At 45.5% G+C, this 27892-nt stretch overlaps 1 protein-coding gene across 1 annotated transcript in view; it reads right to left on the bottom strand.

Annotated features, from left to right (window-relative positions):
* Window positions 1-5925, bottom strand: part of SORCS3 (sortilin related VPS10 domain containing receptor 3) — a 495944-nt gene extending 490019 nt beyond the window's left edge. The window contains exon 1 of the mRNA XM_030570154.1: window positions 4866-5925. Coding sequence (XP_030426014.1) covers window positions 4866-5705 — 840 coding nt within the window. The 5' untranslated portion in view covers window positions 5706-5925. The remainder of the gene's footprint in view (window positions 1-4865) is intronic.
* Window positions 5926-27892: the final 21967 nt, after the last annotated feature.

Below are 27892 nucleotides of genomic sequence, written 5' to 3'. Positions count from 1 at the left end.
ACAAAGAGATTTCCCTCTCCCTTCGTCCCTTAGCCTTAACCAGTGAAAAAACTCAAACAGGTCTTAAAAAGAAAGTTTTATATAAAAAGAAAGAAAAGGACATAAAAATGGTCTCTCTGTATTAAGGTGACAAATACAGGGTCAATTGCTTAAAAGAAAAATGAATAAACAGCCTTATCCAAAAAGAATACAATTCAAAACACTTCAGCAACTACACACATGTAAATACAAAAAAAACAATATAAACCTATTGTCTTACTATCTTTGTACTTACAACTTGGAAACAGAAGATTAGAAAGCCAGGAGACAGAAAGATCACTCTCAGAGCCAAGAGGGTCAGACCCAAGACAAAAAACAAAGAACTCACACCCAAAACTTCCCTCCACCCAGATTTGAAAAAGTCTTGTTTCCTGATTGGCCTCTGGTCAGGTGTTTCAGGTTCCCTGTGTTGACCCTTTTACAGGTAAAAGAACATTAACCCTTAGCTATCTGTTTATGACAAGGCATCTTAATTAAAAGCCACCTGGAACGGATTACAGCCACTGGGCTCCCCCGCTTATAAATCACCATTGCAAAGGTGAGCAATATCTCGATGACAAATAATTTGTATGTTAGCAGCTTGGCGAGCTCATCAGATTATTGCCAAAGGCATTTGTTAAGAGTCACTCCAGACTAAGGGCTGACAGCAATGCAAGTTCTTATACCACTTTCCATTCGCTGGGGTCATTTGTCGGCCCATTGAGCAGGAGGCTTCATTTGCACAAGGAGAGGGAAAGAATTCTGGTGCTTCTGTGTATTCACATGATCCAGAGGGGTCTGTTCTCCCCCTACCTCCAGATCTTTGTGTAGAACTTGCATCTACATGAGCCAGAGAAGATAAAGAATTAAAAGCACTTCTGGACCATTTACTCCAATCCCTTGCAGTAGCTTCCGCTACACTAACCCCCAAAATAGGGCCTGCTACCAGTAAGCACAGCTATGTTTAGTGCTATAGCATGAAGTCTGAGTCTCTCTATGGATAATTGATATTTGTAATATTTTCTGGAAAAAAAAACCCTTTAATATATTATGTTTCCAATTCTTCTGTTTGTGAAGAAAACCCCTTCTGAACATGAACTGCTGCAGTGCAGTCTTTGTCAGTCTGCAAACAGAATGAAAGAGTAACTCTCAAGGAGGTATAAACTACTACATTCATCTCAAAGTGGGTATTAACTCTGAAACCTTGTGGGGGAAGTCCCAGCAACAATTTCAATCATTCGAGACTCAAATCACCAAACTTTCTATGGAATAGTTTAGCCCTCGCAAGATAGAACTCTGGGTGGGGTGAGGAGAATTAGAAAAATCCAGCAGATAAAGTGATTTCTACAGGTAGGAGGAACTTTGTGGGTAGTGGAAACTGTCTGAAGGAATGAAAACTCTCAGGCACATGGGGAATAGTTAAAAAAAAGAGAGCGAGAGAAAAGATTGGGTGACATAACAAGTTTAATGGATACAAATACTCAACTAATAACATATTTGTGTCCTGTGTATGTTCCTCGAGGATTTGCTTTAAAATAAAAAGCCTGTGGATTTTCCAAAAATGATCTCAACAGAATTTAGCAAAATTTCTCCTGAGTTTCCAAAAGCCTTTTCAATGAGCCCTTTCTTCTGGTCTACAACTGCATTACTCATCCCTATAGTAAGACAGCCTCAGTAACCTCTCTCAATAAATTGTTCTCTAGGGTAACTCAATTTCCTGATAGAAATGTCTGCCTTCTGTCCAATATAAAATCCTCCCTTTTTCAAATTCAGTCGCTTTATGTCACACCAAGCCACTCTTAATGGATCTGCATAGAGAGACTGCAACCCCCCCTTGCATCAATAATATTTCACATTTCCACAGCAATTGCCATCAGAAGATCTCTGTGTTTTATAAACAGAAATGAATTCTGCTCCACAACACCCCCTTTGTGGGAGGTAAGTAGCATGATTCGGATTCTACAGAGAAGATGAGTTAGAGAAGGGTTAATAATCCCGTCTAAGGTCACATGAGGCAAGGACAAGAACAAAACCCAGATCGCCTGACTCCCAGCCCTTTGCTTCTATCTCACAGCCACCTTTCCTATGTGAAAAGACAGACAGCAAAAGTTCGACTCTTGGGAGTTTGATTTTTTTCAGTGAAACTGAAATTCTCTCTCTCACTTTTTTTTTAATAGGAAGTGGCTTATCAAAATCCTAAGTAACACAATGCACTGAATTTGCAGGTCTCTCTTTTGAGAAGGGGTCTGAGATTCATTTACATTCCCAACCAACATCCTGATCTTTATTATCACAGTCTTCTCTTTTTTTCTCTGAAAATCAATCAGGTTTTAAGAACCTCCCACTACAAGTGTTTGCTTGGAAATTTGCTGTTTCACTAAACAAATCTTTATTGATAGTTTAAAAAAAAACCCACTATCATAGGCAAGAGAGATCAGACTTCCAATCAATGCAAAGGAGAACAAAATGGGGAAAGTGCATCCCACTTCCCTATTCATTGCTTTGGTAGACTGAGAACTGAATCATATATATATGCCCTCCTCACTGCCCTAAGACTTCCCGTATAATGGCGGGCCATGAGTTAATATCCTTCAGTATTTCTAATTTCCTTTCCTGCAGCTCCACTTCTACTGCCAGACAGTTAAGAAAATATGATTCATGGTTTTAGGTTAGGCAGCATTGTAGTCTTGGTGGTCAGAGATATCATAACCCTTAGCCCTAATCTCAGCCAAACCATTGGTTCATTGTGTGACCTTGGGCAAATTGCTTGACCTCCTTGTACCAGATTCAACCCAACTGGAAAATTGGGTAAATGCAGGACTGCATCTGCCTCTCCCTGATAATACATGAAAGTACCTCCATACAGTGTCAAGTTCAAGCATTTAACTTTCCCCGTAGACTCGCACAATATACTGCCTTAAAAAACAAACAATAATGAATGACAAATTATAGTGTGTATTCTCCAAAAGGGAGAGTAAAGGAAACGTAGTCTCTAAGTATCAAACCTCACATTTGACAAACCATGGAGTGAGAACACTATTATTTATTAGCATGTTTGCTTGTCACTCCCGCAAATACCACTCAGTTACTCTCTTCGGTAAATACAGCCACAAAAGTAGCCAAAAGGTTTCCATGCACAGTGTCATGACAGAGGCAAAACCTTAGTGAAAAGCCCTGAACAATCTGACAGTCTTTAATTTATTAGCCTCATCGGTGACCTGAAGTTAAAACATAAATAAAGCTGCTTATTTAAATGACACATTTCTACAAAAGAGAGATCTAAGCAAAGGAGATTTTTAAAATCTCTTTCTGAAATGCAACTTGAAAAATCCTTTATTTCCAAAGTGCCTGGAGAATGAGTCCCCTTTGCTAGTTTAATAAGAATTACAAAAAACTATTAGGAATCCATACACTAGCTCCTTTTGCTAAGCCTCCTTCAATTCAGCACTGAAATGAAAACAAGAAACAGGGCTTATTAGGCTGATTTTTTTCACTACATTCCTCCATACATTTTTAAAGAAGCCTTTGGACAACATAATGCTACAACATACCACACGCAGCTTTCAATGGATGTTTATCTTCATCTTAAGTGATTGTGGAATTCATGTCTAGCAAACACAGCTACCTTTAAAACCTGAATAAATCTAGGTAACATCTAGATAGCTGTCAGCATGATTAGGTAAGTAAAAATAAATAACAATGAGATAAAACTTCCATTCAGAGAAGCACAGAGAGATGGCTGAATTGTTCACTGCCTAGATAGGCAGGCCCCAAATGATCATTCAACCCCAAGTGTAATATAATTTTCAGATCCGGTCATTCCACTTTATACTTCTAATTGCCTTGTGCACATTTCCAATATAGGCAAAACAATAAAAGAGGTATTTTCAAGGCAGTGAATACCTTTAGTAATCAGAATAATGGGCACATTGTCACCCCATATAAGGGTTTCCTGAAGCCTTTAAATTATGCCTGCTTTCAGGCTTTATGGCGCAGTGGAAATAGTATGTCTTATATCAGGTTAAAATAAAATTGAAATTCCCTTATGGTTGTCCTGGGAGTATTATAAAGCATGGAGCTAGATAGGGGAGCAGTTGCTAACATAACAATGTTCCTTTCACCGCTCTCTCCAGCAGGCAGACGCTCGACGCAGATGTTTTTCAAGAGCGCCACCTTTTGACACAAACCGGGCCCAGCAAGTCTCCCGCACAAACTTTCAGCGGTGCCTCGACTAATTTTTAAATTGGTCATTTACTGACTTAGGGGGAAAAGGCATGATATGCAATTGATTTTTTGTTTATTGTGCTTCACTTTCTTTGCTCCTCTTTCAAACCCATGAAGCAGCGTGTGTTTTTACTGCTTAATGGATGAATATGAGCGGCTTTGCCTCGCACAGTCAGAGCACACAAGCTCAGAGACTTTCTCTTTTCTTTTTTTTACTGGGCATCATTCATTTCCCAGCACAGCCCCACTGAAGCATTCCAAGGTCCATATTATATATATGAAGAGAAACAGCAGAAGGCGAATCAGTTGGATAGATGCAGGGGAAGCCAAGCAAGGAGAAGTGTCTCTCTCCTCCCTATGGAGAGGGGAGGGGAATTGGGTTCAAACAAACCCTCCGCTCTAACTTCCCAGAGCTGAGATTCCGTCTATCCAGGAGGAACACTGGGTGTCTCTCTTTTCTCCCCACCCCCTTGTGCGAAAGAGGCAGCAGCCTTGTGAGACAGACTCCCCGGAACGCGCCCGAACCCCGGGCACCAGAGCAAAGGCGGATGATCCCGGCGCGGTGCGCACAGACCCCTTCCCCTCCCCAGCACCGCATGGCTCCCGAGGCCGCCAGTACTCACGCTGCTGTTGTGGCCCGACCAGTGCACCATGGCTTGGTTGTGGGCCGAGTCCCCGGTCAGGGCGAAAGTGGTGCTGGTCAGTTTCAGCTCCTCGCCTCCGCGCAGCTTGGTCACTTTCCCGTCCTCTTTGGAGCCTTTGGCTTGAGTCCGGGTCACTTTCTGTCCGTCCGTCCAAGGGCTGCCCCCTCCTGCCTGGCCATGGCCAGGGGCGAAAAGCTGGGGGGCCCCGCTGCTCCGCCTCGCCCTGGGCAGCCGGGGGTGGGAGCTAGTCACTTTGCCCACCGAGCCGCCTGCCTCCTGGGCATCTCCGGGCGGCAGCAGCAGCATCTCCTCCTGGCCATAGGCTGCTGCTGCTGCTGCTCCTCTCCCCTTCGCCATCCCCGAGCGCCGCCTGGACGGAGGATTCCCGTGCGCCTCCCCAGCCCAGCCATCCCCCTTGGCCCGGCTCCTGCGAGCTTCCTCAGCGCCCCACGGCCCCTCCACCGCTCCCGCGGCCGGCTGGACCCTTCCCCAGCCCCGATCCTCTTCTAGCACCACAACCAGCGCCGCCTCCTCTTCGCCCTCGTCCCCGAGCGCCCATCCTCCGCCGGGCTGCGCCTCCTGCAGGGCTTCTTCCCTGGCGATTCCCACGTCCCTGCTCCCCGGCCAGCGCAATAATCCCCGAGGCGGCTCCCGCTGCTGTTTCGCCAGCGACAAGGACGAAGAAGGCGCAGATGATGAAGATGAGCAGGATCTGCAAGTTATTTCAGCGCCGGTGAAACACCAAGGGGAGAGCAAAAGCCATGTCCAGGCGAGCAGAGCGATGTAGCAAGCTGGGTACCAGCCAGTCCCCCTCTCCATGCCGGGCCGACGGAGTTGGGGAGTTTGGGGGGGTTCTTAAGGGGAGGGGGGGCTGGGTTAGCAGCAACAGTATTTGTAAAGGCTCCTCTCTTCCCCCTTCTCAGCCTCGGAGACGGTGGCCAGGAGGGAGAGAAAAAAAACCCAACTCTCTCCCCAGTAGTTGGATCTGTTCTTTACTGTTGGTGGGATTTTTTTTTTTTTTTTGAAAAGTGCTTTTCAGTGAAACTGTTCACGTTCAAGGATTTGATCAAGTGAGAGGGTTACACCACACGGGGGAGGAGCCGAGGCGCCCGAGCCCAGTGCCGCGGCTGAAATATACTAGCAATTCACCAACCACGCTGCTGCGTTTCCACTGGAATGGGGGGGGGGGCAGAATATTTGTGAGACGCCTGGAATCAGATAGCTAGAGAAGGATCGCCTAGTTGTGTGTGTGTGTGTGTGTGTGTGTGTGTGTGTGTGTGTGTGTGTGTGTGTGTGTGTGTGTGTGTGTGTGTGTGTGTCTTACAGTCACATACACTCACAGGTCAGGAGAAATGCTGGGATTTCCTTCCTTGGCTATTTTGTATGTACACGCACATATACACCCAACACTGTTATAATAGAAGGATCACCCAATACTTCTCCTCAGACAGGCAGACAGACATAGGGACACAGGGACAGACAGAGAGCGAGCCGATCTATGTACCAGCACAACACAAAATAGCTATTGGACGATCAATCCGTACTTCTCCTGACGCCTGTCAATCTCTATACCATCGGTACACACAAAATAGTCACAGAAAGATCACCCAGTATTTTTCCATAGACAGACCGACAGACCGTGTGTGTCTCTCTCTCTCACACACACACACACACACACACACACACACACACACACACACACACAGTCTGTCAGTCTGCCTATGGAGAAATATAAACAGAATACCTTAGAGGCATAACGCAACACATCTGCCGGAGGATCACCCCAGTTTAGTATTTCTCCAAACCTCCGTGTGTGTGTAAGAAAAAGCCACAGGAAGATCAACCGAAGTATTTCTCCTGACACACAATCGAGTGTGAAACAAAATATCTGTGTCTGCGTGTGCCCAGGCTAACCTGACGTGTGCGTACCAAAACACCTCTGTGTGGACACGAAGCTCACCCTCCCAGCATCTCCTAGAGCGAGAGCCGGCATTTCTTGAGAACAAACGTGTCTGCGTAAAGCAAAACTAGCTTTGGGAAGATAAGCCGGCGTTACTGCTGAAATACTGGGGCGGCAGGGAGCGGCGAAGGGAATTATTTTGTTCAGAGAGAAAAAGAGCCACAGAAAGCCATAGTGGCGTTTCCCTAGGCTTGTGTAGGACCTGGGGGAGGGGATCTCCCCTTAGCCAGGCACCCACTTTCTGTGTCTCCATCATGAAATTCAGAGCGATGGTTTGCGGCAGCAGCCTCGCAAACTGGGCAACGTGTGCGTCGTTGGGGTTTGATGGGGGGTTAGTTTTCGTTTCCCCCATCCCCAAGTCCGCTCAGGTTGCAGGGTTGGGTGGGACAGGCTGGTCTGCTGCGTGAGTGTGGTGGGAAGGGAAGCGGGGGGGGGGGGGGATTTCTCATCTGTCCCAGCGCATTTGAGGGTCACTATTGTCACATTCACATGTCTCCAGGACGGAACCCAGATCCGCTTTGAGCAATTAAGAAAACGATGGACTCCAAAGACAGGTGGACACTTTCCTTTCGGATTTCTTCCCTGATCCCCGCCTGCTTCTCTTTATTTACAAGGACGGTATCAATCCGTTTTGTGGTAAGCAATCGCTGCATCCCGCTGCAGATCGGAGCTTTCATGTGTCCACCCCTCTGTCTTTTAATCCTGGGATAGATTATTGCTCATTCCGCGGCTGTCTGCCTACGTACCCCGGCAGAAGCTGTCCCGCCGCATGGAGGAGAATTCAACAGTTTTCTTCCGATCTGGAGTCAAACAGGAGCGTGGAAGGGGTGGAGAGGAGAGGAGAGGGGAGGATGAATCTGGGGAGGAAGAAGGATCTGGGGAGGGCTCAGTAGTTACTAAATTTTAACTAATAGAAAAGGATCTTGGAGCTGGGGGGGTTAGGGGTCCCCAGGAAAGGGACATGGATGGAAGCCAAGTAGCTGGTCTGGATGCTGCGGTGCCCAGTCACCGGTGTCTAACTGCAGTGTAGACAAACCCTCAGGCTTTAACGCTGGGGGTGGCGGGGTCGCTTTCCCCCCTCCTACTTTGCAATTTCCAGGAGAACTACTCGGGCCTGCGGGGGAGGGAGGGAGAGAACCATCAACTTTTGCACTAGAAAAAGACACACATTAAGGTCTGGCTCCTGCCAGCGGGGGCTGCAGGATTGTGCCATCCGCGGGCAAGGAAGGGGAAAGGCAAGTAAAAGGGGTTTGCTGGACTGCAATGCAGGTCATGTTAAAATATTATATCGCCTCTGCTGGTTAAAATCACACGACACCACTCCCTCATTCTCCTAGCTGTGTGTAACACAGCGACTCCTCTTGGACGGGGTAGCAAAATGCAAGGAAGGACAGGCTCCGTGCCTGAGGATTTCCCTGTCTGCAGTGTTGTCGGAGCCACCTCGTCTGTCTGAATAGTGCCTCCGCCAGAGCCGTGTAACGTGTGGACAAAGAGGGAAACCTGGCAACTCTAATGAGATTATTTCATTGTTGCCACTCTCTAGCCTCTGGAACCGGCCACCCACCGGGGTGAAGAGGGAAACCCAGAGGGATGGGTGAAATTGACACTGCCTATTAAGACTCCCTGCTGCCAGCCAGAGCACTTGGAAACATATTATATATATATTTGTAAACACGGTGACACAGTTCTTTCAATTAATGTGGAATCCAAATAAGTGGGAGTTGTGGGTGGGGTGGTAGTCAAACAAATCAATTTCCAACTGTGTTATTTTTGGTTCGGGTTCTATTAGGTTTCAAAGCTCAGGGCCAAAATGTTTAAGGGGTGACATTTTATTTGAGGGGGAGCAGAGAGATACCAAAGCAATGGGTGCCTTAGATGGAATTTATATATAGGCACACACAGGACATTGTAATTGTGGGATCACATATCTATTCGCTCTCTACACGCACAGAAATATATCTCACAAGATGCTACAGAAGGAGGAGAAGGAGCACTTTAAAAAATCAGTCGATCAGCCTATTCCATATGGTACACACAGTTGTGTGAATTTCCCTGTTCTCCAGAGTCCCATTCCTCCCGTTTCTGGTAGAAATTAACTGTGTCACTCATATTAGCGCCAAACAGAAAAGGAAGAATGCAGGGAACCATCAACATCGCAAAGAGAAATGGGGCTCACACCCTGAAATAGGGACACTGATCAGTCATCCGGTCAGAGAATAGGGATTGCCTCAGGATTTTTCAGATTCCTTTGGGCCAACGGTTGCTTCTTCCTCTCTGCTTCCTAAGCATTCTGCACTAAATTAAGGACCTCTGTCAACATACACATCTTCCTCCCAGAGACTATGAACAGAACATTCAGAAGCCACCATTAGAGCTTGATTAGCTACTTGCAGTGCAGAGATCATCCCTTTTACCCCATTTGAGAATTATCCAGGAACAGATTCTGATTTAATTTATTACAGACTTGCTCATCATTTCAAATTGTTAAACAAAAATAGTCATGAAATCTATTCCTTATTCATGTCATGACTGGCCTGACGTGGGCCCATGACTTCGTCACATAGGCCCAGATGCTCAAAGGTATTTAGGCACCTAATTCCCATTGAAATGCATGGGCATTGGGTGCCTAAAGACCTTTGAAGATCTGGGCCCAGCTGCACCCTAACTTGATGACTAGTGTTCATAAACACCAGGGAAAGGTGTTCAGAACCCGAGACAGGTAGATGGTTCTGACACAAAACCTGATGAAACAGCATTTCCTCAAGTATCCAAGAGATCTTCTCCGTCTGGGAGCATCCTTGCAGATTAAAATGGTTCCTTGTACAAATGTTGTGAGACATAAATTAAATGGGATGTGAACTGTGGTTTTCATTCAAATAAATGCTCATAACTATTTTTTTATTATTATTATTTTTTGCATATTCTCCCAGTTCTGGTAACCATTCTCAGTTACCGCTCAAGCCCCAGTAAGGTTCATTAAACAGAAACCACAGCTCACATAAGACTAGATTTTCAGAGCTCAGAGGCTGATTTTTCAAGTGGTCAGCACTCATCAGGGTAGAGTTTCAAGAGAGCTCAACTCCCAATTAGGCACCCAGATAAGGGCCAGATTTTCGAAAGAAAATCTGGAAAATGGGGTCTCTAGTGTCTCTTCTGCCATTGTTAAATCACACACACTGACACAGGGGTGCTCTGTCGAGGACCTTGTGACTATACAGAACCTCATTAAAATTACTTCTTTGTCAACTCCCTAATCCCTTAACTCTGAAGAAGAGCATAATAATAACTCCACTGTGAGAGTGAAAGAAAACGTAGTGCATGCTCTTTAATTTTAGGATTGTATGAACAAGGGAGTGTATGTGACATTGCCCTCTATTGGATGGACTGAAAACAGCTAAATTGTGTACTTCCGTACTACTAACTGCTGAGAAAGATTCTCTGTTAGCGCAAGTGTTAGACCTTTGCTTTAGGAGCAAGAGTCTCTGGATTCTTACTCTGCTCCTGTTTGAAGTTCTGAATGGCCATAGTGCATAGCATAGCAACTATGAAGTGCTTAGACAGCCATAGATTTGTCCTAATGTATTTCCAAGAATAGAAACTGAATAATCCTACCCAATATCCATTACAATCTGATTTAAACCCTGGACTAATCCATTATAATATGGTTTAATCTCTAACCGGCTGCAAATATCCATTCAAAGAAGCAGGAGCTGGTGTTAAGATTCTGCTAGACCGTGTTGATTTTTTAATTGATCGCTTAGTGTTGTAAGGCTCCCAGATGCTGTGGCAACAGGCACCAACACAGATTTCTAAGTGTGTGTGTGTGTGTGTTCATTCTGGAAGGCAAATTAAAAAGCAGGAAGGATAGCTCAGTGGTTTGAGCATTGGGCTGCTAAACCCAGGGTTGTAAGCTCAATCTTTGAGGGAGTCTTTTAGGGATGTGGGGAAAAATTAGTACTGGGTCCTACTAGTGAAAGCAGGGGGCTGGACTTGATGACCCTTTGGGGTCCCTTCCAGCTCTAGGAGACAGGTATATCTCCATTACTCAAAAAGCACAAATTCATGATAGTGGAACATGGCTATAAACAAGTGGCATCTGAGTTCCATTAAGGAAATCCTGAAAAATATTGCAGGGATTTTGGGGAGGGGAATTTCAGGAGAGGAAAGGAAAGATCGAATGATGCCTCCGAGTTTAAAGTAAATAATAAAAAAAGAGACACCTACGCTGCTTTATGACCTAGCCCTAATCAAGCATATTCCATGACTGCACTGTATTGCTTGTGTCTGAAGTAGGGTCAGATTCTACTCCAGTAAGGCCATTAAAAGTTTTGCCATTTCTTCAGTAGAAGCAGCTGCATATAATTGGACTGTAAAAGTTTGGAGAAAGGATTATATATGCCCCTCTGCTGCACAGAGCACAGCACATGCTCAAAGACCAGATATTTTCAAATATTCAGCACCAACAATTGAGGCCAGATTATTTATTTATTTGTTTGTTTTTGTTTATTAGAAAGAAAACTCTGTTTCTAATTAGAAACCCAGAGCAAGGGGCCAAATTTTCAAGCGCTCACCGTGTTTTTGTAAACTTAGCCCTGAGGGTCACTAAGGAAGCTGCTGGGTTCTGAGTGTTTGACGATCCAGGCCATATTTAGGTTCCTAAATGGGAGCAGAGCTCCTTTGAAAAGTTGGCACCAACTGTGCCAGGTATAATGGAGAGGGACGTAATCATGGCTTAAAATTTATAATATCCAGGAACATGACAAGTAATGAAATGCTCCCTCTGGAAAAAAATCAGATTGCATAAACAGGAAAGTCTGACTAATATGGGCAGGTTCATTCATTCTAAATATAAATGACTAATTCCCCCAAGGTGCTACTGCAGTCTTCGGGTTTGGACTGCCCTCTCCACACAGTGGAAAGTGCGTAAAGCTCATACTTTTGAACTGTGCCTATCTAGTACGGATTTTCATTTAACACTGGGAATGAAGCACTTCTGCAGTATTTAGGTTGACTGTGTCATTTTATGGATAATTTAAGGTTAAAAGCAGGACATTCAAGGGATCCACTCGTGGCTGACTGTGGGAATGGGACTGCGTGCTTTAGTAAATGCATCATGTTCTATTAAATCACCTTCATGTTTCTGAACAATTAAAGCTAGATTCTGCTATTCTGGCATAGGGTCAGCAGTACCATACTATGCAGGAAGTTCTAGTGAAACCGAGCTCGCACACTGCTTCCCCACAGAACAGAGAGTCACATGCCAGGTTTCAGTCCTGACCTTCAAGGTCCTCAATGATAGGATACCTAAAAGATAACCGGACCCTCAGGAAAAGGATTGTGGCACAGCCCATCTCTAGGGTAAAATTCATTGGGGCAGGAGATAGAACTTTCTGAGGGGGCCGGTGCCAGACTGTGGAACGAACTCTCCTAGGAGCTGAGGACCATCCAAAACCTCAGCACCTTCAATGCTAAGTGCACTTCTTCAACCTGCCTTCAGTCATAAAAGAACACAGACAATCTTAAATATTTTTAAAGGGAACAAACCTCACAACTGATTCCTCTGGGGAGAAAGAGAGAACCAGGAATGTGCTCAGCTGCAATGGTGATAGACCCACCCAATTAAAGAACGGGGCAGTGAGCAGCATTGCCTGCTGCTCCGTGCATCCAGGTCAGTTTCCCCATGTGGACACTGGAGGGAGGTGCAGGAGTTAGCGGTGCAGGGGGCACAGTTCAGGGGTTGGGGCAAAGTGGGGTGGGGAGCCCGGGGGGCCCAGGTCAATGAGGAGGCACCCACAGGGGCCAGGGTCAATGGGGAGAGAGCCGTCCTCATGGGGGCCAGAGGCGCCAAAATACAAATTCACTCAGGGTTCCATTTTCCATAGGGCCAGCCCTGGTCTAACTCATCATCACATTTGGGCTCAGGAAGGAATTTCCTGCCGGGTCAGATGGGCAGAGACCCTGGGGGGGTTTCACCTCTGCAGCATGGGGTAGGGGTCACTTGCAGGTTTAAACTAGTATAAATGTGAATTCTCTGTAACTTGCAGTCTTTAAACCATGATTTGAGGATCTCAGTAACTCAGCCAGAGGTGGGTGGGTGAGACTCTTGCCTGTGATGTGCAGGAGGTCAGACTAGATGATCATGATGGTCCCTTCTGACCTTAAAGTCTAGGAGCCTCTGAGGAAGAGCTCGCACTATTATCAGCCCACTGTTCACAGTTCACCCCAAATGGAACGCTGGTGACCCATTGATCACAGAAAACCTGTCCTCTGATCCATCTGCAAGGCAACGAGACACCACCATAGACAGAGAAGAAGCCAAAGACAGGAAAGGAAGGAAAAACCCCCATGAGCTGCATTTTTCCAGCCCACAGCCCCAGTGCACAACCAGAGAAGTGGTTTTGAGAGGATGGAGCTGCTGTGACCAATGTAGCACCTCAATACAGGTGAGTAAAGGATTTACGCTGCTCCAAATCCTCATCTACTTTTCCCACCTCATGATCCCCAACGAAGAAAGTCTTTCCCTTGCCCTCCCCCTCAACAACCTAAGGTGGGCCTAAAAGGGAAACAACAAGATGTTTTGTTTCCTAGTCTCTGGTGTAGCTAAATTCAAAGCAACATTTCTCTGTGAAAGCAGAATTTCTTAGTAAATTAAAAAGAAACACATCCAGCTGGGCCCCCTGCCTGTGATGGTGGAGTTTGCCAAGAGACCGCACTCAGCTTGCCTCTGCTCTGTGCTGTTTTGTCTCATACAGTAAACGCAGCCTTTTAAGACTTTCACCTCAAGTTATTTCTTTTCTGGATCTTAGGAATAGACCCATAGAAAAGACACATTGCACTCCAGCAGGTCAGGACTTTGTACCTGTCAGTTAGAGCAGTGGGAAGCATGTTTACTGGGGAGAAAGAAAAGAAAATGAATTAATTAAAAAAACAGAGCAACAGGCTGCTGACTGGAGGCAGGAGTCATGTCCCCTGCCCAACCCTGACAATCCTCATCGCTCCTGGGGTCAGATTCGATGGCAACAAAACCAATAAAGTCTCAGATATGCTCCTCTCTGGGGTCTAGTTTAATTAAGCCCCACACAAATAGTTTTCAAACAATTCTAGAGGAAACTCTTCCCATCCCAACTACCTAGTAAAGTGGGTCAGGAATTTTTGACACAACTTTTTTGTGGCAGTATGGACAAAGGAGAGCAATGCTACCAAGGTGGATGCAGATTGCTTGAGCTCTGGAGAGGCCCATAGGAAAAACCTCAGACATTGTCCTGTAAACCCCACCATCTAATACCAAGAAATATTGCAACTGATTACTGAAACCCCCGTTACCCTCTAGCTCACATCTTATTCTCCAAATCCGAAACCATCAATAAAACAGAGGAGATCTGCTTCCCTCACCTACAACAAAATGGTGCTTGAGCCCGATGGAACACAGAAATATGAATTCAAACTGGAACAGGTACAGAGAAGGGCTACTAGGATGATCCGAGGAATAGAAAACTTGTCTTATGAAAGGAGACTCAAAGAGCTTGGCTTGTTTAGCCTAACCAAAAGAAGGTTGAGGGGGGATATGATTGCTCTTTATAAATATATCAGAGGGATAAATATTAGGGAGGGAGAGGAATTATTTAAGTTTAGTACCAATGTGGACACATGAGCAAATGGATATAAACTGGACACTAGGAAGTTTGGACTTCAAATTAGATCAAGGTTTCTAACCATTAGAGGAGTGAAGTTCTGGAGCAGCCTTTCAAGGGGAGTAGTGGGGGCAAAAGACATATCTGGCTTCAAGACTAAGCTTGATAAGTTTATGGAGAGGATGGTATGGTTCCTTCTTTCCTTAAAGTCTATGAGTCTATGAGCTGATGGCTGTACTACATCAGCTGGTCATAGATACGGTTGAAATTAAATCTACAGTTCCCATTCTATTGACCACCATGACTGAGATTCAGAGCTCACTACAAGCTCTACTCGGACAGCTCGGTGAAACAGAACACAGAATTTCTGAGTTGGAAGATGATTTCAAAGAAAACAAAGTACAGGTTATGAAGAACTGTAATGATATCAAGATTATTAAGATCAACCTAACTGATCTAGAAAGCTACTCATGATGATCAGGACCCAGACAATCTGGTTTTTTTGGCTTCTGTGACCGGGTGCCATTTAGGCTTGCCAAGTGCCTGGTTTTTGACCGGAAAGGCTGGTTGAAAAGGGGACCTGGTAACTCTAAATGATACCCAAGCCAAAAGTCCAGTTACCACTGGGTGGGAGGAGGCATCAAGTCATTAACCTGCACCAGCATCAATTCAGCCGGGGCCACCTCCTACCTGCAGGCAGGTTCCTTAAGACAATGCAGCAAGTGACAGAGGGAGAAGGGGAAAGGAGTGAGTGATGGGGCAGGGCCTTGGGGGAAAGAGGTGGAGAAGGAGCAGGGCCTCAAGGGAAGAGGCAGAGCAGGGGCGGGGCATTGGTGGGGAGGGAAGAGGCAGGCCAGGAGGTGAGGCCTTGAGGGAAGAGGTGGGGCAGAGGTGGAGCTTTGGGGTCCAGTTACTAGCAATTAGAAAGGTGGCAGCCTTGACAATGTAACATTGGGATTGTGGGTATCCCTGAGGGAATAGAGAAAGGGAAACCCTCTGAATTTGTCCCTAACCTGCTAAGTTGTTGGATCTGCCAGTAGATTTTTGTTTTGATATAGAACGGGCACACCAGGCCCTTGCCCCTACACCCAGCTGCAGGAGTTCAGCCTAGAGAGCCTTGATTGTGAAGTTTACCACCTAAGGAGCTTATTCTGCAGAAGTCCAGAGAGAAAGAAGGAGCATTTATGGGGAGACCCAGCTATTAAAATACTGCTTTTAAGATTATGCCTGTGATGTGGTTGCAATGAGGTTGCAACCAAACAAAGCAACTGGCCAGGAAGATAGACTTGGAGTATTTTATTAAATACCCAGTAACGCTTCATATTAAGAATGGTCAGAAGATATTATCATTCAGTTCCCTGCCGGGGGCAGTAACATACCTCAAAAATCTGTAAACTCTTCCCTTGCAAGAGGACACACCTATGGAATGATCCAACCATATAGCTTTTATGTTCTGCTCCCTAAGATCTGACATGGCTGCTCTAAACAAGTTGATGGGTGCTAGCTGATAATGATATTTAGTTCCTTTGCTTTTTGTTTGTTTCCTTCTCTCTCTCTCTCATTGGGATCAAAAGGTTAAAAGATTATTATCCATTTATTTCCAATTGTCTTAATTCATGGTAAAGGAGCATCAACGGAAACTCTTTCAATTAGTAATACTTATCTCATTGCTTTATTAGATGATGCTTCCTTATGGACTAGGGTTGCCAACTGTCTAATCACACAAACTCAAGCACCCTTGCTTCGCCCCTTGCCCTGAGGACTTGCTCCTTCTCCAAGGCCCCGCCCCTCTTACTCTATCCCCCCTCCCTCAGTCACTTGCTCTCCCCACCCTCACTCACTTTCACCGGGCTGGGGCAGGAGGTTGGGATGCAGGAGGGGGTGCGGGTTCTGGGCTGGGGTTGAGGGAGCTCTGGGCTGAGCCTGTTGTACCAATTATATTAGACCAGTAAATACCAGCAGGATCTTATTAAAGGGGACAAGGCAAAGATGCCACATTTATTATGATAACAATTTATGACTAATAACTAATATCTTAATTCTTATACACACACACACACACACACACACACACACACACACACACACACACACACACACACACTTATTAGGTGTTCTGCAGCTGCTGCATAGTTACCAGTCCTGAAGATAGCTTAAGTTCATGGCTTGATTTTGCAGCTTGGGTTCGTAGCTTGTGGCAGCTAACTGGCCAGGAAAGCTGGGCACAAGGCTGAGCTGGATCTCTGTTGGGCAGGCACCGATGTTCTTTCATGTTGGCAGCAGAATGTTACCCAGAGTCTCTCATCTTACCCTTCTTTTTTATAGGCTTTTAGTTTGGATTCAAAGTCTATAGGTCTTGCTGTGTCACGCTGCCTCTGGGTTTAGATTGATCACCCATCAATTGCAGGCGTGACTTTCAGCCTTGGACCTGGTTTTGATCTTCCTTCTGTTGTCCTTTTCTTTTTAGGGTGGATGCTTCTTACTTTGTTTAGGGCTGTTGTCTAGGTCTTCAGCCGTTGGTATTTGAACTTTATCTCATCAGGACAGGCTGGGGCTGGAGGTTGATTCCATCATTCATACATACCTCATTCACACATCTAAACTAAACTAATAAGATTACAGCAGGGTTTGCAAAAATGAAGGTTGGAGGAAGCTTTTACAAAATGGAGTGAGTGTTTTAAAATGGGGTTTGAATTACAATATGGAACAGAAGTTACAGTATAGGCAAGTGTAGTGAACAGAAGTTACATTAATAAAGTGAACAATTGAAAACAATTTCATTTATCAGTTCTACAAGCCTGGAGGTTGGGGTACAGGAGGGAGTGGGGGCTCTGAGCTGGGATCGAGGGATGTGGGCGGGGGCTCTGAGCTTAGCCTGAGGCAGGGGGTTGGGGTGCAGTAGGGGGTGCAGGGTGAAAGCTCTAGGGGGAAGTTTGGGTGAAGGAGGGGGCCTCTGCCCCTGTTTTATCACTTATTGAATTCCTCTTTCTGCCCTCTTCCTCGTACCTTCCCATGATGAGAATTTACTTCTCACTCCTGCAGGATACACACTGGGAGGCAACACACTATCCCTGGCATATATAACCTTTGCCGCTTAGATATGCAAGAACTGTATGCTGCTCAGGAAAATTCGCTATTTCTCATTTATTCACAAAGCAACTTTATATTTTATCCGGTGTTGTTTAACAATGATGGCTCCGATAATTAAATGTGCCTCCTGGAATTGAAAGAGTCTTAATAACCCTATTAAAAGAAAAAAATATACACTCAATGCTTAAAAAAAATAACGTTGACATTGCAATGCTTCAGGAGACATACCTGATAGACCTTGAATCTTGTCAACTGAATAGAGATTGGGTAGGCCTTGCAGTTTCTAGCTTTAATTCTAAAGGGAAAGGCGGTACTATACTAATACATAAAAAATTGAATGTGAATGTTCTGAGAACAAAGTCTGGCAGGGCAGATTTACTGTCTTCAAGGCTGAAACTGGCAATTCTATAATCATCTTTGCCAACCTCTACAGGCCAAAACAGGATGATCCCGCATTTGTAATAAGTGTAAATGATGTGGGACACCACCCTATAGCTGGAGACTTTAACAAAACTCTAGACCCTGTCCTTGATAAATCTTCTCCTCAATACAAACATGACTGATCTAGATTTACAAGATGTGTCAAGACTGGGTAATCCTACACCCAGAGACTACAGGGTTTTTTTCTGCAGCTCATTCAATATATTTAAGATTTGATCAGGAGTGCTGAAACAATTTGTAGTGCAGGGGTGCTGAGAGCTATTGAACCAAACCATAAACCCAGTATCTAATGGAATCCACTTCAAGCCACCCCTAGATCGGACTATTTCTTAGTGTCGCAACACTCAATCAGTTCTGTCAGTGACTGTAGTATTGATACTGTTGTTATCGCTGACCATGCACCTATACATCTATCTTTTAGGCCCTCAGGGTATGCACCCTCAACTAAAATGTGGAGATTAAATACCTCTCTGCTGTTTGGTAGATCATTATTAACTCTATCCAGCAGGAGTTAGGATTTTGTTAAAGAACAACTGCCCCCACCGCTTCATCAGCTGCCACACTTTGGGAACCCCTTTAAAAGCCTTCATCAGAGGCCGGATCATCTCTTATGTATGCCAGCTTTACAAAGAAACAGAGAGAACCTAGAATTGATACCCTTGTGAAGGAATTGAAGACCTTAGAGGTAGACTATGCTTCTGTCCCGTCCCCAGAGAAACTCAGAACTTTCATCAATCTCAGATATGAAATCAACAAACTTCTGTCCCAGAAGGCTGAGTGTGCTTCAAACAGAATAAAGTAAGATGACTGGGAATCTGGCGAGAGAGCTGGCAAGCTATTGACACAGAGACTTGAGCAAAAAGCTAACAGAAATAAGATTGCCGATGTGTGTCTGTCAAGGTTCCTCCCCCACTCTGAACTTTAGGGTACGGATGTGGGGACCTGCATAAACACTTCTAAGCTTAACTACCAGCTTAGATCTGGTTTCGCTGCCACCATCCACATTCCTTAATCTGGAACACCCCCTTTCCTCCGAAAACCTTCCACTCCCTGAGTAGCCTCGAGAGACTTTTTCACCAAGTTCCTGGTTAACACTGATCCAACCCCTTGGATCTAACACAAGGAGGAATTAATCATCCCCCCTTCTTCCCCCCCCCCCACCAATTCCTGGTGAGTCCAGATCCAATCCCCTGGGAAGTTAAAACAAGGAAAAAATCAATCAGGTTCTTAAAAAGAAAGCTTTCCATTAAAGAAAGAAAGGTAAAAATCATCTCTGTAAAATCAGAATAGAAAATACTTTACAGGGTAATCAGATTCACAAAGCGCAGAGGAACCCCCTCTAGCCTTAGGTTCAAAGTTACAGCAAACAGAGGTAAAATCCTCTCAGCAAAAAGGAACATTTACAAGTTGAGAAAACAAAAATAAAACTGACATGCCTTGCCTGGCTGTTACTTACAAGTTTGAAATATGAAAGACTGGTTCAGAAAGATTTGGAGAGCCTGGATTGATGTCTGGTCCCTCTTAGTCCCAAGAGCGAACAACCCCCAAAACAAAGCGCACAAAGAAAAGACTTCCCCCCACCAAGATTTGAAAGTATCTTGTCCCCTTATTGGTCCTTTGGGTCAGGTGTCAGCCAGGTTTCCTGAGCTTCTTAACCCTTTACAGGTAAAAGGATTTTGGTGTCTCTGGCCATGAGGGATTTTATAGTACTGTACACAGGAGGGCCCTTCCCTTCCCTTTATAGTTATGACAGTGTCATAGAAGCAGTAAAGTATATACAACACAGTCTGATATTAATAAACAATTGCAACAGCTTTATTCAAAATCTATCTTCAGCTGAAGAAGGAATCAGTACAGATGGCCTAGATAACTTTTTTAGTGGATTGTCTCTACCACAGATCTCTGACTCTCAGAAGGAACTTTTAGATACCCCTTTAGAAATCGCAGAACTGACTCGGGCTGTAAAAGATATGAAGGTTGGCATGACGCCTGGCGCAGATGGATTCCCAACTGAATTTTAAAAATAGTTCTCTGAAACTTTAATACTAGATTGCCGAATATGTTTAATGTGGCCAAATATGTGGCAAAGAGAAGCTATCAGCGCCCCACACAGACAGTTCAATTGGTGCAAAGATGTGCACCACCGACAGGAGCATAGCGTGGACACACAAAACTGATTTAATTACTGCAGTGGCTGTACGTTGACATAACTTAAGTCGACTTAATTTTGTAGCATAGATTTGCCCTTAGTTGTATTTTGTTAAATTTTTGTGTTTCTAAATCTCTCATACTGCTGAATTCCAGTTCCCTGGATTCCAGTTCAGTGCTGTGGAGGTAAGAAGATACAGTCAGTGGTATGAGTATTGACCTGCTAAACCCAGGATTGTGAGTTCAATCCTTGAGGGGGCCATTTAGGGACCTGGGGTAAAAATCTGTCTAGGGGTTGGTCCTGCTTTGAGTAAGGGGTTGGACTAGATGATCTCCTGAGGTCCCTTCCAACTCTGATATTCTGTGAATTTAATAACTATTTGAGATTGTCAAATAAAATTATTTTATCAAAGATTAGTACAGCACTATACAGAGTACAAAAAGAATAAATGCATTACCATCCTTGGTGTCAGGTGAAGAGCTGGCCCCTGTCTCTCTCTTTTCTGCAGCCTGTGTGACACCAGCAGTTTGCACTCTTGATCTAATTCCCAAAACCTGTGTCTTCTTATGGGGTTTGAGTCCAAAAAAAACCCCCTTCTTGGAAGGAAAAATACTTCCGCACGATTCATTTCACTGTATGTCCGGTTTTGACATTTTCCTTTGACCTCATTACTGATGGAATTTCTTTTATGGTATCTTTAGTTTACATGATCAATAAGCTAAAGGGAATCTTAATCCGGTCATTATTTGTTTCATTCCTTACAGAACTATCTGCACTAACAATTGCCCCTTATCGACCACCCAGTCCATTACAGAAAACTTCTGTCATAACCCATATTCCTTATCAATCACCCAGCTTTGTCTATACTTTTACTAGTTTGAGGGTTCTTTTCCCTGTACATCTACACTCCCACAGACTTGAAGGCACCAGCCATAATGAAGTACAGTTCAATATTTGAATTACATACAGTTTCTGAGCACGAGTCACTCACAGGTTAAAAACCAACACGCTGGGCTTTAGAATTCAAACACACACTTTGCTAATACCATGAAGATTTGGGAAGAACAGTTCATATATTAATAAGCTTAATGTACAAGAAAATTGAAAGGGTTAATATTTCCTAGCAGGTACTAGCAATAAGAACGGCCAGATTGGCTCAGATCAATGGTCCATCTAACCCAGTATCCTGTCTTCTGACAGCAGCCAGATGCTTCAGAGGGAATGAACAGGACAAGGCAATTTCAAGGGGTACATCCTCTGTCGTCCAGTTCCAGCTTCTGGCAGTTGATGGTTTAGGGACACATTGTGCATGGAGTTGTGTCCCTGACCACCTTGGGCTAACAGCCATTGATAGACCTATCCCCCATGAACTTAGCTAAATCTCTTTTGAACCCAGTTATACTTTCAGCCTTCACAACATCCTCTGGCAATGAGTTCCACAGGTTGACTGTGCACTGTGTGAAGAAGTACTTCCTTATGTTTTTTTAAACCTCCTGCCTATTAATTTCATGGGGTGACCCCTAATTCTTGTGTATTGTAAAGGGGCAAATAACATTTTCCTATTCCCTTTCTCCACGCCATTCATGATTTGTCATTTCTTTTCACACAAAAAAGGGGAGGAATAGATCCGTGGTTTGAACATTGGCCTGCTAAACCCAAGGTTGTGCAAACTTTAAGGGGGCCACTTAGGGATCTGGGGCAAAAATTGGTCCTGCTAGTGAAGGCAGGAGGCTGGACTCAATGACCTTTCAAGGTCCCTTCCAGTTCTAGGAGATTAGTATATCTCCAATTATTATTTATTTATTTCTAAGTTCTTTTCATTTTCTTTTATAGCTCAATCAGGCTCATCGTCATTTTACTTCTACTAGGTGGCCTGATGATAGTCCCAAAGGGTTAAAATAAGGGAAAGTGAAATCTAAATACACATAATATGCCTGCTATGTAAAAATCCTTGAGCTTTTAAAGCAATCAGCAATGGCTGAACATTCTTCCGGAGTGTACTGTACTCGGTTACTGCAATAATGCATCGTAATACAGTTTGCATTGATAAACCACAAGGTACATGTACTACATCTGCAAGCTAGAGGGAAAATGAAGGAGGATCTCTTTTTGAAAGGCCACAATTGCTTAATTGTCTAAGGAAACCGCCACACACGTTTACCAGTGTGTAGAGGGGACAAGGCTGACCCACCTATTTCCATAGTTCAAGCAGACCAACACTCCTGGACTACATTAGGCCTAGTCTACACTATGATTTTAGGTTGAATTTAGCAGCATTACCTCGATTTAAGCCTGGAGCTGTCCACACGACAAAGCGCTTTTTTTGACGTAAAGGGCTCTTTAAATTGATTTCTTTACTCCACCTCCGATGAGGGAATTAGTGCTGAAATTGGCCTTGCCAGGTCGAATTTGGGATAGTGTGGACGCAATTCGACAGTATGGGCCTCCGGGAGCTATCCTAGAGTGCTCCATTGTGACTGCTCTGGACAGCAGTCTCAACTCAGATGCACTGGCCAGATAGACAGGAAAAGGCCCGCGAACTTTTGAATTTCATTTCCTGTTTGGACAGTGTGGCGAGCTGATCAGCACAGGTGACCATGCAGAGCTCGTCGGCATGATGTGCACATTGCCGGGTCAATTTCTGTTTTGATCACTCCATCTATCTTTTACATCTTAGGCTGGCAGCAGACGGTGCAGTACGACTGCTAGCCATTGTCATCTCCTGGGTGCTCGGCAGAAGATGCTGCATTACGATTGCTAGCCATCATCATCTCCTGGCTGCTCGCCAGAAGACAGTGCAGGACTGCTAGCCATCGTCATCTCTTGGTGCTCAGCAGAAGATGAGAATGACCCAGCTGAGTCACTCCCATGTCTGCCCAGGTGCCCCAACTGACCTCACCAATGTCGGATAAAAGAGCACCCAGGAGTATGATGACAATGGCTACCAATCATAATGCACCATCTGCTGCCAAAAGGCAATGAGCTGCTGCTCTGTAGCAATGCAGTCCCATGTCTGCCAGCACCCAGGAGACGTACGGTGACGGTGAGCTGAGTGGGCTCCATGCTTGCCGTGGCATGGCGTCTGCTCAGGTAACCCAGGAAAAAAGGCACGAAACAAGTGTCTGCCATTGCTTTCACGGAGGGGGCGAGGGGCTGATGACATGTACCCAGAACCACCCGCGACACTGTTTTTGCCCCATCAGGTACTGGGATCTCAACCCAGAATCCCAATGGGCAGCGGAGACTGCGGGAACTGTGGGATAGCTACTCACAGCTACCCATAGTGCAATGCTCCGGAAGTCAACGTTAGCTTTGGTACTGTGGACACAGTCCACCAACTTAATGCATTTAGAACATTTTGTGTGTGGACACACACTATCAACTGTATAAAAACGATTTCTAAAAAACCAACTTCTATAAATTAGACCTAATTTCGTAGTATAGACGTACCCTTACATTAATGCAAAGCAGGTTCCCCCACTTTGTTGTTATTAATTACCCTGGCTCCTTGCACCAGGGCTTAGAGCGCTGATGTTCTACAGCACCTGCAGCTATCCTCACTATTAATAAATTATTTGGATGGGACATGCCTGCTGCAGGAGAAAACAAAGGGAAACCGCTCAGCCTCTGGAAATAGATGGCAGCTCTTCAAAGGGACTGCAGTTCCGTGCGGAGTCAAACAGAACAAAATGTCGGTGTTACTGCAGAGTAAATGGAGATCTAGAGCAGGGGTGGGCAAACTACAGCCCGCAGGCCACATCCAGACCGCAGGGCCGTCCTGCCCAGCACCTGAGCTCCTGGCCGGCCCCTCTCCTACTGTCCCTCGTACCCCACAGCCTCAGCTTACCATGCCAGCAGTGTGGCTGGCTCCAGCCGGGTGGCACGGCTCGGGTGAACACAGGGTGCCCTGGCATGCCCCCCTCCAAGAACAGAGGGCCCCAAGGCCAGGCACTGGTGCACCCCCTCTGGGGGGAGGGGCTGCACTGCAGGGGCAGGGGAGCAGGCAGGTGGTGCGGGTGGCGGGAGCGCAGGGAACGTGGCCAGAGGAGTCAGGAGGACACTGGGTGGCCGCGCAGCCAGCTGGAGAGAAGCAGCGCTCTGAAGGGCAAACTGCCGCTTCTCTCCAGCTGCGTGGCTGCCCCTGCTCCTCGAGTCCTCCGCCCATGTTCGCAGGGCCACATTCCAAAAGGGGTGGGGGGGTGGTTAGGGGCAGAGGGTCCTGGGATGGGGTGGTCAGGAGACAAGGAGCAGGGGACAAGGAGCATGGTTCAGGGGTTCTGAGGGGAGCAGTCGGGGGGTAGGAAGTGGGAGGGGCAGAGGGCAGGCTGTCTCGGGGGGCACAGCCTTCCCTACTCAGCCCTCCATACCATTTCATAACCCTGATGTGGCCCTCGGGCCAAAAAGCTTGCCCACCCCTGATCTAGAGCAATAAGCTGATGGCTGCCAAAACATAGCATGTTGGAAAGGAAAAAAGATAAAATCAGACAGACAAGGTAAAGGGGAGCATATGGCTCAGGGGATCAGTAATGGCAGACAGGGCCTTTCCCTCTTAGATCAGTAGGTCAAATCCAGACCAGGTTGATAATAGCCAAAGGAAGTTAGTATGACCAGGTGATGATTGGCTGTGGTCTGAACCTAGCACTGGGGCGCAACAACTCCACAGGTCTAATCCCAGCTCTGACAATTCCCGCTGTAACTCTGAGCAAACCACTTCACATCTTCCTCGGCGCTGCCACAGATTTCCCATGTGAACGAGGGCAAGTCACTGAGCCACTCTACGACTCATCTCCTCATCAGTAAAATGGGGACAATGCTACTTAACTACCTCCCAGGTGTGTTGTGCAACATTCGTAAAGCACGTTAGCCGTTCCCATTTTATAAGCCCCCTTTGTATGATCATGTACTTTTCAGTAAAAGTCCAGCGCACTACTTCTTACAGCAGTCATAGCTCGACTATTACTATGAAATGCACTCTCACTTTTCCCTTGTAGGGAAGTGCTAAGTGTTATTGTGCCTGATCCCAGCCCAGTTCATAGCGGTCAAGTGACCAGGCCCACAAACAGACAGCCCTAACTTGCATTGTGCATGGCATGCCCAGCAGAGGTGCCAAGCATGAGGGGGCGGGGAACACATTGGGCTGATGCCTGGAATGCTCTGGAGCTGGAGCACCCATGGGAAAAAAAGGTGGGTGCTGAGCACCTACTGTCAGCCCTCCTATCAGCTCTCCCCCCCCGTTCCCCCAAGGCCTCCCACCCACCGGCAGGCCCCACTGATCAGCGCCTCCCCCTCCCTCCCAGTGTCTCCTGCCCGCTGTGATCAGCTGTTTTGCAGCACACAGGCAGGAGGTTCTGGGGGCAGGGGAGTGGAGTGAGGATGCAGCACGCTCAGGGGATGGGGCAGAACTGGGTGGGAAAAGGTGGGGCAGGGGTGGAGTGGGGGGGGAAGAGGCAGGACAGGGGTGGGGCCTTGGGAGAAGGGGTGGAGTGGGGGTAGAGCCTGGGGCAGAGCTGGGGGTCAAGCATCCCCTGGCACTTTGAAAGTCGGCGTCTATGGCGAAACAGTGTGGTTTTTTTGGGGGGGAGGGGAATCATGGAAGCCGTTTTTGCTCTGAAATGCAATCATTTTTGATTTTCTGAAAATTTTCAGAAAACTTTTCTTGAAAAATTTCAAACTGAACGAAATTGAACATTTTAATGTTAGAAGGGGGGTATTTGTTGTTCCCGTTTTCCTTCCTCTTCTCTCTCTCACCCCCCACCCCACCCCCTCACACATTTTCTATCATTTTTGCCATTCATCTGAATGCTGCCCAGGGTTTTGCTACACCAAGCCTATTTAAAACTTCCCCTCTTTTGCCATGGGAAACCACAGCAAAAGTGACCATGAAAAAGGGCTGGGGGAAGGGCAGAAATGTGGATCTCATTCATTCTACTGTAGCAGTGGCAGAAAGATTAAAGAAAATAAACGGTGAGAAAGGACTTAAAAACAGAAGTTTAGTATTCTGAAAAACTAAAATCTCTAGGTTGGGTGAAAAACTGGAATATTCCAAAAAACGGACACTTTGTCGCAACAATCTCTCTTTGAACGATTTTTTCTTAATTTAAAAACATTTCATCAGAAAAAAATTTCAAGCTAAAAATGTTGACCAGCTCTAGCCTGAATGAGCCCTGGAGAACTAACTCCTTCTATTCTACAGATTCCAAGGCAGAAGAGACAATTGTGATCATCTTCCACCCTCCCACGTAACACAGACCATAGAACTTCCCCAGAATAACTTCTAGTGCAGATCTTTTAGATAAAATCCAATCTTGATTTTAAAATTGTCTGTGATGGAGACTCCAAGTTGTTCCAGTGGTTAATTACTCTATTAAAAATTTACACTTTATTTCCAGTCTGAATTTGTCTAGCTTCAATTTCCAGCCATCGGAATATGTTGTATCTTTCTCTCCTAGATTGAAGAGCAATAATTGAATAGTTCCCCATATAGGTACTTACAGCCTGTGATCAAATCACCCTGTAACTGTCTCTTGTTGAGCTAAATAGATTGAGCTCTTTGAGTATCACTATGAGGCAGACTTTCTAATCCTGCAACCAGTCTTGTGGCTCTTCTCTGAACCCTCTTCAATTTATCAACAACCTTCTTGAATCGGGGGCACCCAAACTAAATAAAAAGAACCAGCAGCTTCTGTGGGTCCCAAGCACCTGCTGCCATAATAGAAGGAGTGGAATACAAATTCTACAAACAATGCTGGAGCAGGTGAGAGTGGGTTTTGCGGGGTGGGATAGGACTGGGATTAAACAGATTTTAAAAGTAGTCCCACGCAGGGCTCTAGTAAAGGGCACAAATATACTTGCTTGCCCCAAGAGCTAAAATGCCTAGTTACGGCACTGGCATCAAGAAAATGTTTTTTTAACTAAAACCAATTATCATTCACATTTTTCTATTACATTTTTCCTCCCAGCTGATCTGGCTCAATTGTTTTCAGCCTTGTGAAATTGACCCTTTTAAAACATCAACTATACGAAGTGCTGGCTTGGGCTTTGTTCTTTTGCACATTATAAATGTGATCACGTCATGATCACTTGTACCTACGTTACCATTAATTTTTCGTTCTGTGATCAGTTCCTCTCTATCTGTCAAGGCAAGGTCTGACATAGAATTCCCCTGGTTGGTTGCTACACTTTTTGAGTTAGCAAATTGTCATCTATAGTATTTAGAAATTCTAAGGATGTTTTAATATGAGATCACGGCATGAGACCGCCAGCATAAGTCACTCTAACTGAAGTCCCACACAATCATGGCAGATTTTTTTCCTCACTACACGTAGGTGTGTAAGGAGCCAGTCCTCCTTGTTAGGAGTATGTGCTGTGCCTTTCAGAGCAGAGAACATATTAAAAAGAAGGGGATTGGTCTAGGAAGAACCAGCTGGAAGCAGTCCAGAGTCAGCTTTGCCAGTAGCACTGCAAGGAGCACATAAGAACATGCGAACAGCCATAGTGGGTCAGACCAAAGGTCCATCCAGCTCAGTATCCTGTCTTCCGACAGTGGCCAATGCCAGGTGCCCCAAAGGGAATGAACAGAACAGGGAATCATCAAATGATCCATCCCCAGTCGCTCATTCCCAGCTTCTTGGAAACAAAGGCTAGGGACACCATCCCTGCCCATCCTGGTTAACAGCCATTGATGGACGTATCCTCTATGGCTCGCCTTTGCCTTATGAAAGTGGGAAGGCTATGC

This window comes from Gopherus evgoodei, chromosome 7, assembly GCF_007399415.2.
Source record: "Gopherus evgoodei ecotype Sinaloan lineage chromosome 7, rGopEvg1_v1.p, whole genome shotgun sequence".
NCBI classification, from domain to species: Eukaryota; Metazoa; Chordata; order Testudines; family Testudinidae; genus Gopherus; species Gopherus evgoodei.
The sequence above is the reverse complement of the archived record's forward strand: the minus strand, read 5'-3'. Positions and strand labels throughout refer to the sequence as shown.